This window comes from Heptranchias perlo, chromosome 30 (genome assembly GCF_035084215.1).
Source record: "Heptranchias perlo isolate sHepPer1 chromosome 30, sHepPer1.hap1, whole genome shotgun sequence".
Taxonomy (NCBI): domain Eukaryota; kingdom Metazoa; phylum Chordata; class Chondrichthyes; order Hexanchiformes; family Hexanchidae; genus Heptranchias; species Heptranchias perlo.
Genome location: NC_090354.1, coordinates 30,072,413 through 30,092,521, shown reverse-complemented (window position 1 = coordinate 30,092,521; position 20,109 = coordinate 30,072,413). Strand labels below are relative to the sequence as shown.

The following is a 20,109-nucleotide window of genomic DNA, read 5'->3' as shown; positions in this document are numbered from 1 at the left end:
ATGTGCTTAAGTCTCAAATGCCCAATGAGGACATTGGGCATATGTTTCTGGGGGGGCAGCACACACCCGGACAGAAGCCCACCTGATTTCCAGTTTTAAGTAATAGTTAACCAGTTGACATCTGCCGTAATTCAAGAATGGAAAATATGTATTAATTTATGATCTGCCGCTAAAACCAATGGTTGCAGGTTTTCTCTCTCATCTTCCCTCGCCCGACAAATAATACAACTACTGCTGCTGTTTCACAAGGTGCAGACCTGTAATTATCACTTAAACAATATGGAGATTGAGTAAGGATTGTATTGGATAGAATGGCATTTTAGGCTCTTGGATATTGATATACAAAACCAAACCTGGGTGGCTCATCTGCAAACGCAGTTGTGTTTAAATCAGACTTATTTTCCTACAAAATGTCTGTGCATTCCTCCTGTATTTGTGTAAAAACCCGAGAATATCGGCTGTCACCAAGAAGTGAGAGAATTGCGTTTTGAGTGGTGTGATGACGCTTGGGGACGGGTCACTGAGTGGCAGGATGAAGGTGCCATCTCAGTTAAAAGCTGTGCCAAGCAGGCGAGTGCTAGGCAGTGACTGGAGACGGCAGTGTTTGACTGCAGGGGTGAGGATAGGGGGACAGGATATCAGTAGGGCTACTATCACATGCATGAAAGGCATTGGCAGAGGTCGAGAAATGAACTGCCTTTGCATTTAGCTTCACTGTGCCTTTCCCTTAGTCTCTTGCTCGTTGACTTGCCTTTTCTAAATTTACCTGGATTTTCTTTTGGGGCTTCGTTTTTCCGTCCTGATTTTCTCCAGGGTTTTGATGCTAAAACTAAAAACTGAAACCGTCCCCCAAAAAAGAACAGGTTTTAAAACTAGCAAAAAAAAATGACTTTGAAGATCCTCATGGATAGCATGTGGGGTTTAAAGCTCAGACCAGGGTCCAGTTGCACCTAAATTCCTTATTGGATTTATTAGTGACTGTCTTATATTTATGATGCCTAGTTTTGGACTCCCCCACAACTGGAAACATATTCTCTACGTCTACCCTATCAAACCCCTTCATAATTTGAAAGACCTCTATTAAGTCACCCCTCAGCCTTCTCTTTTCTAGAGAACAAGTTGTGACTGACCCATGGCTTGATGTTGGGCAGGCAGTCTGATAACGTGGAGTCAGCCGAGGAGTCGAGGGAAGTGGTGGAGAGGGAGAGCTGTGTGTCATCAGTATATGTGTGAAAGCTGTCCCTGTGCCTGCAGATGATGTCACTGAGTGTTCTGGAGACACTGGATGTATTTCTGGAGGGAGAAGGGACTGAGCGATGTGGAGAGAGGGTGGATAGTAAATAGGGATTGGTGCAAATGGCTTTTTCCTGTTCCTAGTAATTTGCATGTTCTTGTGTTCTGGTGAGTAACGATTTCTCTCTTTGCCAGGTCACTATGCAGTTGAACATTGATCATTGGCCAAAGACGGTCTCAGTGCTATGGCAGATTCCTCAGTACCTGATAATCTCAATGTCTGAGATACTGTTTTCAGTGACTGGACTACACCTGGCTTACACTCAGGTAATGTCAAGACTGAAGGGATTCATTTACAAAAATGCTACAAGCTCTGGTTTTGCTCATATAGGTCAGCAAGTGTCATCCATTATTAAGTAAATAAACCAAGAACCGGGCTCAACAGAGGTCTTTTTTTTAGTATCTCTGTGCAAAAGTACACCCCCATCCCAACCCGTGATTTAACTTTGTGTTGAAAGTTCTTCCATTGCAGTGAAAGATCTGGAACCTCAGAGTTTCTTCTCAGACATAGGAACAGGTGTAGGCCATTCAGCCCCTCAAACCTGTTCCACCATTCAATTAGACCATGGCTGATCTGTATCTTAACTCCATCTAGCTGCCTTGGTTCCGTACCCCTTAATACCTTTGCTTCCATCAGCATCAGCAGTATTTCAACCCATGTGTCAGTTCATTGGCATTTCATCAGAAAAATCAACGTTTTTCATTGCGATGGGAGTGTTGACAGTGTCAACCAAATGGATCAGTTGTAGGGCGGGACCTGATGCTGTCAGAACCAGATTGGTTGGAGGCCAGAACTGGAGCTTTGCAGACCTAATCAATCAGACTTTCTTCCACTGTTGGTTGTAAATGAACTCCGGGCAAAAAAGTTTTAAAATGAGCAAATGGTTTCTGAGAGTCATAGTTAACAAGTGTGTTTGGCCTCAAATAAATTATATGTTAAATAAACTGCTAAAGTAAAACTTTAAAAAACATTTTATTGTCTTTTTCAAAGGAACTTTCTGGGGCATGTTCGGCTGTTGTCTAATGTGAAGGTTTGTTTTCTTGAAATAAGGAGAATGTTCGCTGGTTTATTTGAGCAGTCCTGACACTGCACTTGTGGAATTTTCTGGGATTGGAGAGAAAATAGGGAGTAGGTTTGGAGTGGTGATAAATTTTAATTTGTTACAAAAATGACAGCGGTTCCTGTATTTCGGGCTTTAGTGCCGTGTACTGGTGTGGTGTGTGGTGCAGAGAGTCGCCTGTTCCTGGGTGAGTGCAACACGTGCTTATGTTCTGTAACTTTGAAAGTTTTTTTTAGTCTGTTTACACCTTCATGATTGAAGTCCCTTTCTTATTATACTGAGGAGAGACCTACTGTCCACTTACTACAGTCAACATCCCCAGGGTAATGTGAGGAGTGACATTAACCATTAGTAAGTAAAATTGTAAAGCTCAGACAGGACGCAGCTTCCAAATGCATCTGAGCATTCCCCTCTGCTCCATTCTTCGATGCTCATTGTTTCTTTCTCAGTGATTACAGTACAAGAAAATAATCCTTTCTCACAGGGTCAAGAGGGTATCATAGGCTAGAAATCACTGTCGTATCTTTACGCTCTTCCCTTGGAGAACAGTGTGAAGTAGTGTGAAGTCTCAGGCTGATTAACAGTCTGACAGGCCGCGCTGTGAACACTCCTTCCATGGCCGTAACCATCTTTATATCAGCCGATAAGGTGGTTAGACCCATTATCCAATATAGAACCAGAGGGTGGGGGTATTAGACTAATATAGAATCAGGGGGTGGGGGTATTAGACTAATATAGAATCAGGGGGTGGGGGTATTAGACTAATATAGAATCAGGGGGTGGGAGTATTAGACTAATATAGAATCAGGGGGTGGGGGTATTAGACTAATATAGAATCAGGGGGTGGGGGTATTAGACTAAATATAGAATCAGAGGGTGGGAGTATTAGACTAATATAGAATCAGGGGGTGGGGGTATTAGACTAATATAGAATCAGGGGGTGGGAGTATTAGACTAATATAGAATCAGGGGGTGGGGGTATTCGACTAATATAGAATCAGAGGGTGGGGGTATTAGACTAATATAGAATCAGGGGGTGGGAGTATTAGACTAATATAGAATCAGGGGGTGGGGGTATTCGACTAATATAGAATCAGAGGGTGGGGGTATTAGACTAATATAGAATCAGAGGGTGGGGGTATTAGACTAATATAGAATCAGGGGGTGGGGGTATTAGACTAATATAGAATCAGGGGGTGGGGGTATTAGACTAATATAGAATCAGGGGGTGGGGGTATTAGACTAATATAGAATCAGAGGGTGGGAGTATTAGACTAATATAGAATCAGGGGGTGGGGGTATTAGACTAATATAGAATCAGGGGGTGGGAGTATTAGACTAATATAGAATCAGGGGGTGGGGGTATTAGACTAATATAGAATCAGGGGGTGGGGGTATTAGACTAATATAGAATCAGGGGGTGGGGGTATTAGACTAATATAGAATCAGAGGGTGGGAGTATTAGACTAATATAGAATCAGAGGGTGGGAGTATTAGATTAATATAGAATCAGAGGGTGGGGGTATTAGACTAATATAGAATCAGAGGGTGGGGGTATTAGACTAATATAGAATCAGAGGGTGGGGGTATTAGACTAATATAGAATCAGAGGGTGGGAGTATTAGACTAATATAGAATCAGGGGGTGGGGGTATTAGACTAATATAGAATCAGAGGGTGGGGGTATTAGACTAATATAGAATCAGAGGGTGGGAGTATTAGACTAATATAGAATCAGAGGGTGGGGGTATTAGACTAATATAGAATCAGAGGGTGGGGGTATTAGACTAATATAGAATCAGAAGGTGGGGGTATTAGACTAATATAGAATCAGTGGGTGGGGGTATTAGACTAATATAGAATCAGAGGGTGGGGATATTAGACTAATATAGAATCAGAGGGTGGGGGTATTAGACTAATATAGAATCAGAGGGTGGGGGTATTAGACTAATATAGAATCAGGGGGTGGGAGTATTAGACTAATAAAGAATCAGTGGGTGGGGGTATTAGACTAATATAGAATCAGTGTGTGGGGGTATTAGACTAATATAGAATCAGAGGGTGGGGGTATTAGACTAATATAGAATCAGAGGGTGGGGGTATTAGACTAATATAGAATCAGAGGGTGGGGGTATTAGACTAATATAGAATCAGAGGGTGGGGGTATTAGACTAATATAGAATCAGAGGGTGGGGGTATTAGACTAATATAGAATCAGAGGGTGGGGGTATTAGACTAATATAGAATCAGTGGGTGGGGGTATTAGACTAATATAGAATCAGAGGGTGGGGGTATTAGACTAATATAGAATCAGAGGGTGGGGGTATTAGACTAATATAGAATCAGAGGGTGGGGGTATTAGACTAATATAGAATCAGGGGGTGGGAGTATTAGACTAATAAAGAATCAGTGGGTGGGGGTATTAGACTAATATAGAATCAGTGGGTGGGGGTATTAGACTAATATAGAATCAGAGGGTGGGGGTATTAGACTAATATAGAATCAGAGGGTGGGGGTATTAGACTAATATAGAATCAGAGGGTGGGGGTATTAGACTAATATAGAATCAGAGGGTGGGGGTATTAGACTAATATAGAATCAGAGGGTGGGAGTATTAGACTAATATAGAATCAGAGGGTGGGGATATTAGACTAATATAGAATCAGAGGGTGGGGGTATTAGACTAATATAGAATCAGAGGGTGGGGGTATTAGACTAATATAGAATCAGAGGGTGGGGGTATTAGACTAATATAGAATCAGAGGGTGGGGGTATTAGACTAATATAGAATCAGAGGGTGGGGGTATTAGACTAATATAGAATCAGAGGGTGGGGGTATTAGACTAATATAGAATCAGGGGGTGGGAGTATTAGACTAATAAAGAATCAGTGGGTGGGGGTATTAGACTAATATAGAATCAGGGGGTGGGGGTATTAGACTACTATAGAATCAGGGGGTGGGGGTATTAGACTAATATAGAATCAGGGGGTGGGGGTATTAGACTACTATAGAATCAGGGGGTGGGGGTATTAGACTAATATAGAATCAGGGGGTGGGGGTATTAGACTACTATAGAATCAGGGGGTGGGGGTATTAGACTAATATAGAATCAGGGGGTGGGGGTATTAGACTAATATAGAATCAGAGGGTGGGAGTATTAGACTAATATAGAATCAGGGGGTGGGGGTATTAGACTAATATAGAATCAGGGGGTGGGGGCGTTATGTTGCCACATTGTCGGAGGATGTAACCAACCTACTGCCCTGTCGCTGGGACCTGGGGAAATTGGGAATGTGGATTTAATGTTCTAATTTGGAGGAGGTGGGAATTCAGTGCAGCCAATGGCAGGATACTAGCTGGAGGATAGAATTTGCTTTGTTGCTTGGGTCTGTGACCCTCTTTTGTCCCCACTGCCTTTGTCCCAGTATAGTTACACCCTCAGTATTTTTCATGTAAAGTTCTTGTGCTGTAGGACTTAATTGGCCGAATATTGACTATCTCATACTGATCTACCAAATGGCATTGCAGTGGGCAGCTTACAGGGGTTCAAGGGACAGCTAGATGTGTTTCTGGGAGGAAGGGATTGGGGAGAAAGGGGATTAGGTGCTTTTGATCTAATGACGTTTTGCGCCTCGTGTTTAAAATGGTAAAAGGATTTGATAGAGTAGATACAGAGAAACGATTTCCTCTGGTGGGGGGGATCAAGAACAAGTCATAATCTGGGCATAATTTTAACATTAGAGCTAGGCCAGTTAGGAGGGAAATCAGGAAGCATTTTTTTCACACAAAGGGTAATAGAAATATGGAACTCTCTCCCCCAAAGGGATGTGGATGCTGGTGGGGGGAGGTTTCAAAACTGAGATCCATTGATTTTTGTTAGGTAAGGGTATCAAGGGATACAGAGATCAGGTGGGAAATTGGAGTTGAGGTGCAGATCAGCCGAGATCTGATTATCGGAACAGGCGCGAGGGGCTGAATGGCCTCCTCTTGTTCCCATGTTCTCTGCTGATGAACTTACTGTTTTGTTGAATGGGATGATTCTTGCTGGTCAGCTGCTTATTTGTTGATTTATGTTGCAGGCCCCCTCCTCCATGAGATCGGTGGTGATGGCTGCTTGGTTCCTCACCATCGCCATGGGAAACCTCATCGTCGTGGTGATCGCGGAGTGTACCCTAATAAGTAATCAGGTACGTGACCCAGGCTCGCCTGTTATGCAACGATGTGTGTGTGTCGGGGGGTGGGGGGTTGATGTAGTGGGGAGTGAATCCCAAACCAATCAGAGACAGGCCGCGCAAAGTGAAGGGGAGCTGCTTCTGAAGCCCTCTGCGGAACTCTGCTTGTGAATCTCTGATCAGCACTCCCAGCCAGCACGGCTCTACGCTGGGAGCAGAGCCTCTAAACATTCATCCTTGGCTTCACCATCGGGACTACTTTGGTTCTGGGGGAGGTGGGACCAGTACAAACCAGACGGTCTGCACCTGGGCAGGGCCGGGACCGCTGTCCTAGGAGGAGTGTTTGCTAGTGCTGTTGGGGAGGGTTTAAACTAAAGTGGCAGGGGGTTGGGAACCTGAGCAGGGAGAGAGAGGAAAGCGTAACAGGAAGGGACAGAAGGTATGGAGTAATAGGTAAAGTGTTAAAAAAGGAAAAAGCAGGAACTAAGCGTCACAAAACAGATTTGAAAGTTCTTTATCTGAATGCACGTAGCATTCGTAATAAAATGGACGAGTTAACGGCACAAATAACTACGTATGGGTATGATCTTGTGGCCATTACAGAAACATGGCTGCAGGGTGACAACGACTGGGAATTAAATATGCCAGGGTATTTAACAATCAGGAAGGACAGGCAGGAAGGAAGGGGAGGTGGGGTGGCTATGTTAATAAAGGAAGGAATCACTGTAATACAGAGAAATGATATTGGGACAAAGCATCAAGATAATGAAACAGTTTGGGTGGAGATAAGGAATAATAAGGGAAAAAAAACATTAGTGGGCGTAGTATATAGGCCTCCTAATAGTTGCAACTCTGCTGGAAGAAGTATTAATCAGGAGATAGTCGGGGCATGTAATAAGGGAACAGCCATAATTATGGGGGATTTTAATTATCATATTAACTGGACAAATCAAATTGGGCAGAGCAGCCTTGAGGACGAGTTCATTGAGTGCATCAGGGATGGATTTCTTGAGCAGTATGTAACTGATCCTACAAGGGGGCAGGCAACCTTGGACCTGGTCCTGTGTAATGAGTCAGGATTAATTAATAATGTCCTAGTTAAGGATCCCCTTGGAACGAGCGACCACAACATGGTTGAATTCCATATCCAATTAGAGGGTGAGAAGGTTGATTCTCAAACAAGCGTACTGAGCTTGAATAAAGGAGACTATGATGGTATGAGAGCGGAATTGATTAAAGTGGACTGGGAAAATAGATTAAAGGGTAAGACGGTACATGAGCAGTGGTGTTCATTTAGGGAGTTATTTTACAACTTTCAAAATAAATATATTCCACTGAGGAAAAAAGGGTGTAAAAGAAATGACAGCCACCCGTGGCTAAGTAAAGAAATCAAGGATAGTATCCGACTAAAAACAAGGACATATAAGGTAGCCAAACTTAGTGGGAGGATAGAAGATTGGGAATTCTTCAAAAGACAGCAAAAAGTAACTAAAGGATTGATTAAGAAAGGGAAGTTAGATTATGAAAAGAAATTAGCAAAAAATATAAAAACAGATAGCAAGAGTTTCTATAGTTATATAAAAAGAAAAAGGGTGGCTAAGGCAAACATAGGTCCCTTAGAGGATGAGACCGGGAAATTAATGGTGGGAAACATGGAGATGGCAAAAATGCTGAACAAATATTTTGTTTCAGTCTTTACAGTAGAGGACACTAAGAATATCCCAACACTGGACAAACAGGGGACTCTCGGGGGGGAGGAGCTAAATACGATTAAAATCACTCAAGAGATGGTACTCAGTAAAATAATGGGACTCAAGGCGGATAAATCCCCTGGACCTGATGGCTTCCATCCTAGGGTCTTGAGGGAAGTGGCAGTAGGGATTGTGGATGCTTTGGTGATAGTTTTCCAAAATTCCCTGGACTCAGGAGAGGTCCCGGCAGATTGGAAAACTGCTAATGTAACACCGTTATTTAAAAAGGGTAGTAGGCAGAAGGCTGGAAATTATAGGCCAGTTAGCTTAACATCTGTGGTGGGTAAAATTTTGGAGTCTATTATTAAGGAGACAGTAACGGAACATTTAGATAAGCATAATTTAATAGGACAAAGTCAGCATGGCTTTATGAAGGGGAAGTCATGTCTGACAAATTTGCTTGAGTTCTTCGAGGATATAACGTATAGGGTGGATAAAGGGGAACCAGTGGACGTAGTGTATTTAGACTTCCAGAAGGCATTCGACAAGGTGCCACATAAAAGATTATTACTTAAGATAAAAAATCACGGGATTGGGGGTAATATTCTGGCATGGGTGGAGGATTGGTTATCGAACAGGAAGCAGAGAGTTGGGATAAATGGTTCATTTTCGGACTGGCAACCAGTAACCAGTGGTGTTCCACAGGGGTCGGTGCTGGGTCCCCAACTCTTTACAATCTATATTAACGATTTGGAGGAGGGGACCGAGTGCAACATATCAAAATTTGCAGATGATACAAAGATGGGAGGGAAAGTGGAGAGTGAGGAGGACATAAAAAACCTGCAAGGGGATATAGACAGGCTGGGTGAGTGGGCGGAGATTTGGCAGATGCAATATAATATTGGAAAATGTGAGGTTATGCACTTTGGCAGGAAAAATCAGAGAGCAAGTTATTTTCTTAATGGCGAGAGACTGGAAAGTACTGCAGTACAAAGGGATCTGGGGGTCCTAGTGCAAGAAAATCAAAAAGTTGGTATGCAGGTGCAGCAGGTGATCAAGAAAGCCAACGGAATGTTGGCTTTTATTGCTAGGGGGATAGAATATAAAAACAAGGAGGTATTGCTGCAGTTATATAAGGTATTGGTGAGACCGCACCTGGAATACTGCATACAGTTTTGGTCTCCATACTTAAGAAAAGACATACTTGCTCTCGAGGCAGTACAAAGAAGGTTCACTCGGTTAATCCCGGGGATGAGGGGGTGGACATATGAGGAGAGGTTGAGTAGATTGGGACTCTACTCATTGGAGTTCAGAAGAATGAGAGGCGATCTTATTGAAACATATAAGATTGTGAAGGGTCTTGATCGGGTGGATGCAGTAAGGATGTTCCCAAAGATGGGTGAAACTAGAACTAGGGGGCATAATCTTAGAATAAGGGGCTGCTCTTTCAAAACTGAGATGAGGAGAAACTTCTTCACTCAGAGGGTGGTAGGTCTGTGGAATTTGCTGCCCCAGGAAGCTGTGGAAGCTACATCATTAGATAAATTTAAAACAGAAATAGACAGTTTCCTAGAAGTAAAGGGAATTAGGGGTTATGGGGAGCGGGCAGGAAATTGGACATGAAGCTGAGTTCGGATCGGTCAATGCCCTGTGGGTGGCGGAGAGGGCCCAGGGGCTATGTGGCCGGGTCCTGCTCCGACTTCTTGTGTTCTTTAGATTTGTGGTTGGGATCAGATCAGCCATGATCTTATTGAATGGCGGAGCAGGCTCGAGGGGCCGATTGGCCTACTCCTGCTCCAATTTCTTATGTTCTTATGTTCTTATGACCCTGAATTCTGGCTGGTATTAATTCTCCTTTTCTTTTTTTTTGTTCTATTCATTTTCTGGAAACATGTTCGATTGAACGCAGTTAGCGACGACAGTTGAGATCGTTTGGGTTTAAGGAAGGAGGTTATTGATCGCAAACTGGGTGTTGGGTTGCATTGGCACATTGGCCTGTTGGTTCTGAATTGCCCCTGCATTTCTGGCTCTGGTAATGGGGATTCACTCAGCTCCCCATCAGTCAGCGTCACGGATCGCTGATACTAGAATCTCATCAGCAGACAGTGTTCAACTGAAATGGATAAATTCTCTCTCATAGTTACTGTCATTTAGTGTGCACTTTCTGCCTGATTTATTCTTCCACTCCCTCCACAAAGCCAACGAGAGACACTAAAAGGAGGCCTTATAATGCAGGAAGGCCTGGGGAACCCCAATACTGTCACTGCTACTCCAGGGCACTTACCTTCCCAAGGAACAAAACTCTGCTGTTTCAGCAAATGGGGGAATTACATATTATTACATATAATTTACAGCTCAGAAACAGACCATTCTGGTCTATGCTGGTGTTCGAGCTCCACGTGAGCCTCCTCCCACCTTACTTCATCTAACCCTATCTCTCTATTCCTTTCTCCATCATGTGCTTATCTAGCTTCCCCATAAATGCATCTCGGTTATTCGCTTCAACTATTCCTTGTGTTAGCGAGTTCCACATTCTCACTACTCTCTGGGTAAAGAAGTTTCTCCTGAGTTCCTTATTGGGTTTATTAGTGACTATCTTATATTTATGACCCCTAGTTTTGGACTCCACCATAAGTGGAAACATATTTTCCAGGTCTTTGTCTACCCTATCAAACCCCTTCATGATTTTAAAAACCCCTATCAGGTTACCTGTCAGCTACAACTCAGGACTACATGCATGCTAAACAGCGGAAGCAACATGCTATAGACAGAGCTAAGCGATTCCACAACCAGCGGATCAGATCAAAGCTCTGCAGTCCTGCCACATCCAGTCGTGAATGGTGGTGGACAATTAAACAACTAACGGGAGGAGGAGGCTCTGTAAACATCCCCATCCTCAATGATGGCGGAGTCCAGCACCTGAGCGCAAAAGACAAGGCTGAAGCGTTTGCAACCATCTTCAGCCAGAAGTGCCGAGTGGATGATCCATCTCGGCCTCCTCCCGATATCCCCACCATCACAGAAGCCAGTCTTCAGCCAATTCAATTCACTCCACGTGGTATCAAGAAACGGCTGAGTGCACTGGATACAGTAAAGGCTATGGGCTCCAACAACATCCCGGCTGTAGTGCTGAAGACTTGTGCTCCAGAACTAGCCACGCCTCTAGCCAAGCTGTTCCAGTACAGCTACAACACTGGCATCCACCCGACAATGTGGAAAATTGCCCAGGTATGTCCTGTCCACAAAAAGCAGGACAAATCCAATCCAGCCAATTACCGCCCCATCAGTCTACTCTCAATCATCAGCAAAGTAATGGAAGGTATCGTCGATATTGCTATCAAGGGGCACTTACTCACCTGGTCATCGATGCTCAGTTTGGGTTCCGCCAGGACCACTCGGCTCCAGACCTCATTACAGCCTTGGTCCAAACATGGACAAAAGAGCTGAATTCCAGAGGTGAGGTGAGAGTGACCGCCCTTGACATCATGGCAGCATTTGACCGAGTGTGGCACCAAGGAGCCCTAGTAAAATTGAAGTCAATTGGAATTGGGGGGAAAACTCTCCAGTGGCTGGAGTCATACCTAGCACAAAGGAAGATGGTAGTGATTGTTGGATCTCAGCCCCAGGGCATTGCTGCAGGAGTTCCTCAGGGCAGTGTCCGAGGCCCAACCATCTTCAGCTGCTTCATCAATGACCTTCTCTCCATCATAAGGTCAGAAATGGGGATGTTTGCTGACGATTGATTGCACAGTGTTCAGTTCCATTTGCAACCCCTCAGATAATGAAGCAGTCCGTGCCTGCATGCAGCAAGACTGGACAACATCCAGAATTGGGCTGATAAGTGGCAAGTAACATTCGCGCCAGACAAGTGCCAGGCAATGACCATCTCCAACAAGAGAGAGTCTAACCACCTCTCCTTGACATTCAACGGCATTACCATCGCCGAATCCCCCACCATCAACATCCTGGGGGCCACCTTTGACCAGAAACTTAACTGGACCAGTCACATAAGTACTGTGGCTGTAAGAGCAGGTCAGAGGCTGGGTATTCTGCGGCGGGTGGCTTACCTCCTGACTCCCCAAAATCTTTCCACCATCTACAAGGCACAAGTCAGGAGTGTGATGGAATACTCTCCACTTGCCTGGATGAGTGCAGCTCCAACAACACTCAAGAAGCTTGACACCATCCAGGAAAAAGCAGCCCGCTTGATTGGCACCACATTCACTACCCTAAACATTCACTCCCTTCACCACCGGTGTAACGTAGCTGCAGTGTGTACCATCCACAGGATGCACTGCAGCAACTCGCCAAGGCTTCTTCGACAGCACCTCCAAAACCCACGACCTCTACCACCTAGAAGGACACAGTACTTATGTGACTGGTCCAGTTAAGTTTCTGGTCAATGGTGACCCCCAGGATGTTGATGGTGGGGGATTCGGCGATGGTAATGCCGTTGAATGTCAAGGAGAGGTGGTTAGACTCTCTCTTGTTGGAGATGGTCATTGCCTGGCACTTGTCTGGCGCAAATGTTACTTGCCACTTATCAGCCCAAGCCTGGATTTTGTCCAGTCTTGCTGCATGCGGGCACGGACTGCTTCATTATCTGAGGGGTTGCAAATGGAGCTGAACACTGTGCAATCAATCGTCAGCAAACATCCCCATTTCTGACCTTATGATGGAGGGAAGGTCATTGATGAAGCAGCTGAAGATGGTTGGGCCTCGGACACTGCCCTGAGGAACTCCTGCAGCAATGCCCTGGGGCTGAGATGATTGGCCTCCAACAACCACTACCATCTTCAGCAGGCACATGGGAACACCACCACTTGTACGTTTCCCTCCAAGTCACACACCATCCCGACTTGGAAATATATCGCCGTTCCTTCATCGTCGCTGGGTCAAAATCCTGGAACTCCCTACTTAACAGCACTGTGGGAGAACCTTCACCACACAGACTGCAGTGGTTCAAGAAGGCGGCTCACCACCACCTTCTCAAGGGCAATTAGGGATTGGCAATAAATGCCGGCCTCGCCAGTGACGCCCATATCCCATGAACGAATTTAAAAAAAGAAAGAAAAACCCTGCAGATTTCTCTTGGCCCTCAAGAGGATCCAGGTAAAAGGAGAATACTTTTGCTATTCTTAGTTCCCTTTAGCATTGATCAAGAATTTGTTTAGTGCCCGGTCATAGAGTCAGAGAACAGGAAGGAGGCTAGTTGCCCAGTGCCCTGTTCAAGGCACAATGGACCCTTGGTTTTTAGGCTTCACTAATGCGTGTTACTCTCTTTCTCTCCTGGTACCAGGCGGTGGAGTTCTTCCTGTTTGCTGCGCTCATGGGGCTGGTTTCACTGATCTTCATCGCCACAGCAAGATTGTATAAATATCACCCGATCGATACTGGAGACACTGCCCTCACTGAGTCCAGCAAAGGGAATGAATCTGATGGACTGAACTCAGAGTTAAAGGCACCTCCGCCATACATGAGTGAAGAACATAAAACTCAACCCAACAGCTAGATCCTCAGAAAGCAAATGGACCGTTCATCCAGAACTTTGCTAATCACAAGGACACTAAGTGGAAATCAGCAATATGTATGTGTAAGTGTGTGTTTAAATTGTGTGTGTGTGTGTGTGTGTGTGTGTGTGTGTACAGATCTTGTTTCCTACTCCCATTAAGTTAATTAATCTTAAGCACTTATTTTAAACAATTTATTGGCCTCGTCCTGCTCCCATATTCAATGTTTGTGGGAATGTTGATTTATGGTGAAGTGGAAAATAAGCAGGAGCTAACTGGATCTGAACACAGCTGGAGCAGATCCAGATGAGGCCCCAAATGCAAGTGTGAGCTGCAGCAGAGGTTGGGGACTTCTTGGTCCCAATAGTGACCATCACATTTTGACCATATTGGCCTTAGTTTGAGATGAACGGTAAACGCAACATGTGCAATAAGAGAGAAGTTGCTATCGAGATTTCCAAAATTACCTCAATTCCTTTTGATGGCACTGAATTCCTGGAAAAGGGAAAAAAAAACTCTCCCACTACAAGCCACTCGCTGATCTCATAAACATCTATATCTTCAACTCAGTGCCCTAGCCCTGAGCCCATTCATGCTGCATGTACACCCCCACCCTCATCTGTACAGGCAAACATCTATTGAAGAGGTGATGTCTGTAACAAGGCCGCCTGGGACATTCCGATCGTGGCTTCACCCCCTCGGTGGAGAGGCCTGTTCTACCTCCACCGGCTGGAACAATGAAGACCTGCGGGGAAGACCACTGGTGGAGTAGGTTCAGCTGTAGGGTTCTCATGAGCAGTCAGGCACTTGGGACGACGAAGGTGGCCACCACCATCAGGACGAGTGCATGAAGACGGACTTCTGCTGTGATGCACGACCCCATAGTAAAGGTGAGACACCAGCCTTCGAAGGGCCGAGAATTGGTTCAGGACAAGAAGACCTGTGCAGTGCAGTTTTGGAAAAAGATGCCTCATTTACTGAACCAGTCCCTGCAGGTGGACTCTCAGTGGACATTTAGCGCCAGTGCCCAGCAGTTCTGGTTTCAAACCAATGCTAAACTTACATATTCTAAATTGGACGTCATGGCCTGAAAGTGACTCCAAAGTGTAGTGGAATGAGATTCCCTCCTACAGGGTGTTGCCAACTCTGGTTGGACGTATTCCAGGAGGTTTTATCACATGACCCCCCACTTCCAATTACCCCGCTCCCACCATTGGTCGCCCGTGGACTGCCTTCCCATCCCAAATGGAAAGCGAGCGGATTCTTTGTTACCTGATTGGACGATTCTTCAAACAGTCTTTTTCTCCCATCTCCAGTATTTATATAATTAATAAATGAAAGTGTTGAAAGAAAATGAAAAAATACACACAATTTTTTTCAAAAGCAAAATACTGCGGATGCTGGAAATCTGAAATAAAAACAGAAAATTCTGGAGAAGCTCAGCAAGTCAGGCAGCATCTGTGGAGAAAGAAACAGAGTTAACGTTTCAGGTCGAAGACGTTTCGTCAGACAATTTTAATATCCCTGTGATTTTTCTCCCTGAGTTGCTTGCAGCAGTGTCCTGGAGATTAATCTTCCATTTCCGGAGACTCCAGGCCAATCATGGAGAGTTGGCGACCCCTACTCCTCCAGCTTGTCGCACTCGGATGTCAGCATCAGGCCCCGGCTCTGGGTTCAGGCCGCAGTGTTACAATCACTGCAGCATCAGAGCGAAGCCAAACCATTGCATAATGACTCCACAGCTGCAGGGTGAACACATCCCAAGTTTCTCGAAGGGAGGCTGCACATTTCAGACTCAATCGTCAAACCCAGCCAAGCCGGCTCCAGTCTGTCCTATTTCCCCTATTTGGCCCAGTCGAAAATATTTAAAAAGCAGAAAAAGAAATGGATATAAATTGTTCCTACATCTCAGCACTTGCCTCGGGGTCGAAGACAAGCAGTTTTGCTGTTTGCTACGCATACGATGTTTCTACAATACGATGGAATCCATTTAAGATCAGCTCTGAGATTAAACTTTACTGAAGATCAAACCTTCTCCTGGACAGTAAAAAACCAACGTCTCCACGCTCAGTGCAAAACTAATCAAATGGCGTCCTACCAGAGCGAAATCTTTGGCGATCAAAAGCATCGGCCGCGACCAAGCCCCTTTTCCAGCAGCCCAATTAATGCGGCCTTGACGTTAGGCCGAGGCATTAACCCGTGCAAAGTGAAATGAAGTAGGGGAAGAGAGGAATTTCTGACAGATGGTCTAAGCTCTCACTGGTATCCCACTGCCTTGTTTCAGAGCCTGCGTAAGTGGGCACTGCCAACCACAATAACAAACACAGAATATCTCCACCTTTATTTTAGCAACAGAATCGCCAAGAGGCCATAAATACCAGAGGAACGCCTCAGAATTGGGGCTGTGGCCCTGAAATTATGCAGGGGCTCCTCCCGGCCTCCCAGGGTGACTTCAACATGGGGACCCCCAGGGAAACGGTGTTACACGGCCGCTCTTTATGGCCTACGCCGTGTCCCTGGGGAGATCCGCCAGTCTCCCACCGACATTACCACGGGAGCCCAGGAGAATCCCGACTGAATTTCTGCTGCATTAACCTCAAAGGTGCCTGTTTCTATATTGCCATTTGGGTATGTCTGCCCAGGTGGCTTTGGACCTATGGTTCCCAAAGTTCTCCATCACTGGAGTTTTTCCTCACCTCATGTCTGGGCCTGTTGTAGACTCATTGATAGAGATTGATTGCTATGATTAGTCAGCAACTTCATTATCATTGTATCATAGAGAGAAACTGTTCCCATTGGCGGAAGGGTCAAGGACCAGAGGACATAGATTTAAGGTGAATGGTAAAAGAACGAAAGGTGACATGAGGAAAAACATTTTTACACAGCGAGTGGTTAGGATCTGGAATGCACTGCCCGAGGGGATGGTGGAGGCAGATTCAATGATGATCTTCAAAAGGGAACTGGATAAGTACTTGAAAGGAAAAGAATTGCAGGGCTACGGGGAAAGGGTGGAGAGTGGGACTAGCTGGATTGCTCGTGCGATAGAGCCGGCGTGGACTCGATGGGCTGAATGCCCTCCTTCCGTAACCTTTCTATGATTCTACGATCAAGCGATTACTGGGATGGTGGAAGGCGAACTAGATGGTCCTTGGTCTTCTTACGTCCAGCAATTCCTGTGTATCTCAGCTTCAGTACAGTGCTCCCTTCAGCGTCTCATCCAATGATGGTTACCAAGTGCCTGTCTGTTGCAGTTGTCCATCTCAGGATGCAAGGACTTTCATGTCTACCTATGTTTGGATGACTGGTTCATCAGATCCCCCGCTTGGCCAGCTGTCCTACAGGTGCCCACTACTTTATGGGACCAAAACAGGACTGGGCACTTCTTAGTACCCTGTCTTGCATTTCACTAGGGAAAGGTTTCCTGCTCCTCAGGTTGATTTACTGTCCTCCGGAAACTGCCATCTCCTTCACTAGAGAGGTCATGTGTTTCAGCAAAGTATCACATATGGCTCACCAGTCTGATGGCAACAACCATTCTCATTATCCCCAATACACATCTTTTCATGAGGCCATGAGGGATCATCTTCAGGGTGCATGGGCCCCAAGGAAAGTGGAATCTAGTTGGCATAGCAAGTGCCGGGTGGCTCCGATAGGCCAGGGGCATGTCCAAGCTCTGGTGCGGGCAGGACAACACCTCTCTGGTTAGGCAATATGACAGTGTCTGATATGTGGGCAAACCAACTGGAACCCATTCCTAGCCCCTCAGTCAAGATGCGGTCACTGGTCGCTGAACCATGTCATGACGCCATTGACTCAACGTTTGGTTGGGTAATACGGCAGCACGTGCCCTTGGCCATCTTCCACCTGCACAACAGGAAGAGCCACACTGAGCTGGTCCAGGAGATATTCAGGGTGCAGGGGTATCTGAAGACTGACCGTACATACAACTGTTTGCATCTGTGTGCGAGAGGGGTGTGTGAATAGCACTGGTGTGAGTGTGTGTGTGTGTGTGTGAGTTTATGTGTGTGTGTGAGAATGTATGTGTGTGTGTGTGAGAATGTATGTGTGTGAGTGTGTATGTGTGAGTGTGTATCAGTGTGGGTGTATGTGAGTATGTATTTGTGTGTGTGTATGTCTGTGTGTATGCATTTTTGTGTGTATATGTGCATGTGTGTCTGTGAGTATGTCTGTGTGCATGTGCGTGTATGTGTTTGTGTGTGTGCATTATGTGTGTATGGATCTGTGTATGTGGGTATGTCTGTGTGCATGTGCTTATATGTGTGTGTGTGCATGTGTCTGTGTGTTGTGTGTGTGCCTGTGTGTGTTTGTGTGTGTGCCTGTTTGTGCCTGTGTGTATGTGTTGTGTGTGTGCCTGTGTGTGTCTGTGTGTGTCTGTGCATGCGCCTGTGTATTGTGTGTGTGCCTGTGTTTGTTTGTGTGTGCCTATGTGTGTCTGTGTGTGCCTGTGTGCACCTGTGTTTGTGTGTGTGCCCGTGTTTTTGTTTGTGTGTGTGCCTGTGTTTGTGTGTGTGCCTGTGTTTCTGTGTGTGTGTGTGCCTGTGTTTGTTTGTGTGTGTGTGTGTGTGTGTGTGCCTGTGTTTGTTTGTGTGTGTGTTTGTGTATGTGTCTGTGTGTGTGCTTGTGTCTGTGTGTTGTGTGAGTATAGCAGTGATGCCCTCTGTTACTGTTTGTTCCTGATGGTTTGACACTGATCCTCTGAATGAATAATGTGTGAATTTTGCTGTCACTGACCAGTCCATCGCTCTCAGTGTTTGATTTGGACTAACACTCGAATAATAAAGTGACCAAAAAGAACAATGTGCAATAATAGAGATAAAGCCAAGTGGTATGTGGTTGATATGTCAGCACTGATCTGGTTATTCTCAGGAGATTAATAACCTCAGACCCAGTTGTTTGCCTCTCTGTAGATACCAGGGGATGGTAAACTGATCTCAGCTGAAGTCTATTCCAGGGAACTTTAACCAAGCACTTCAGGTGAAAAGCATTCCAACGCAAAAATGCCTCAGCTTCCGACTATCCTTGAATTACTTCTTGATACTAATGCCGATTATTTTATGGGTGGAGGGAAAAGGGAGGGCGACATGGATCAAAGGGAATCATTTTCAAAGTGGGTGCATTTCTTTCACTCAGATACCAAGCTGGTTTGCTTTATATAACTTACACGAGAGAGTTGGCCCGGTCAAGACTGAACAGGTTGGGGGTCTTTTTTCTAGAAAAGAGAAGGTTGAGAGGTGACCTAATAGAGGTCTTTAAAATTATGAAGGGGTTTGATAGGGTAGATTTAGAGAAGATGTTTCCACTTGTGGGGGAGTCCAAAACTAGGGACCATAAATATAAGACAGTCACTAATAAATCCAATAATTAATTCAGGAGAAACTTCTTTACTCAGAGATTTGATATGGATAAAGAAGGGTCCTGAGATGATGGTATCGTAGTGATGGGAAGGAGGAAGATGCAGACAAGACTATTAATGCACTAACTAGATGTGATAGTCAAGGAAAAGTCTTTTGTAGCAATGTGGCACAAATATGTTTTGCGGTTTGCGATGAGCTGCCCTCTTGTAGTCTGCTGCTGCTCCTCTCCCTGATCCCTATTGCTACAAGAGGCACTGGAAAGGTGCAAAAAAGATTTACAAGGATAATACCAGAACTGAGAGGTTATAACTATCAGGAAAGATTGAACAGACTGGGACTCGTTTCTTTAGAAAAGAGAAGGCTAATAGAGGTCTTTAAAATTAAGTAGGGGTTTGATAGGGTAGATGTAGAGAAAATGTTTCCAAATCTAGAGGTCATAAATATGAGATAGTCACTAATAAATCCAATAAGGAATTCAGAAGAAACTTCTTTACCCAGAGAGTGATGAGAATGTGGAACTTGCTACCATATGGAGTAGTTGAGATGAATAGCATAGATGCATTTAAGGAGAAACTAGATAAGCACATGAGGGAGAAAGGAATAGAAGGATATGTTGATAGGGTGAGATGAAGTAGGGAGGAAGGAGGCTTGTGTGGAGCATAAACACCGGTATAGACTTGTTGAGCTGAATGGCCTGTTTCTGTGCTGTAAAATTCTATGTAATTCTATGTCACTCGAACCCCTTCACATCTTTACCAGATTTTCAGTTAATTGAAGTTGAAGAATGTTCGAAGTGAAAAGCAAAAAAAAACAAATGTAGATGCTGGAAATCTGAACCGAAAACAGAAAATGCTGGAAACACTTAGCAGGTCAGCCAGGGTCTGAGGGGAACTGATGACTTACCATGCCTGAACAAGGGGGCCACAGTTCAAGCGTAGACAGATGCTCACTGACCTGCTGTGTGTTTTCTGTTTTATTTGAAGAGTTTGCCTGTGGTTTAATGGCTC

The 20,109-nt window shown here is 45.0% G+C and overlaps 1 protein-coding gene across 1 annotated transcript in view; it reads left to right on the top strand.

Moving 5' to 3' along the window:
• The window catches only part of LOC137300081 (solute carrier family 15 member 2-like), a 147,632-nt gene extending 127,523 nt beyond the window's left edge, over window positions 1–20,109 (top strand). The window contains exons 20-22 of the mRNA XM_067969176.1: window positions 1,429–1,560; window positions 6,434–6,541; window positions 13,517–20,109. Of these exons, the coding sequence (XP_067825277.1) occupies window positions 1,429–1,560; window positions 6,434–6,541; window positions 13,517–13,729 (453 nt within the window). The 3' untranslated portion in view covers window positions 13,730–20,109. The remainder of the gene's footprint in view (window positions 1–1,428; window positions 1,561–6,433; window positions 6,542–13,516) is intronic.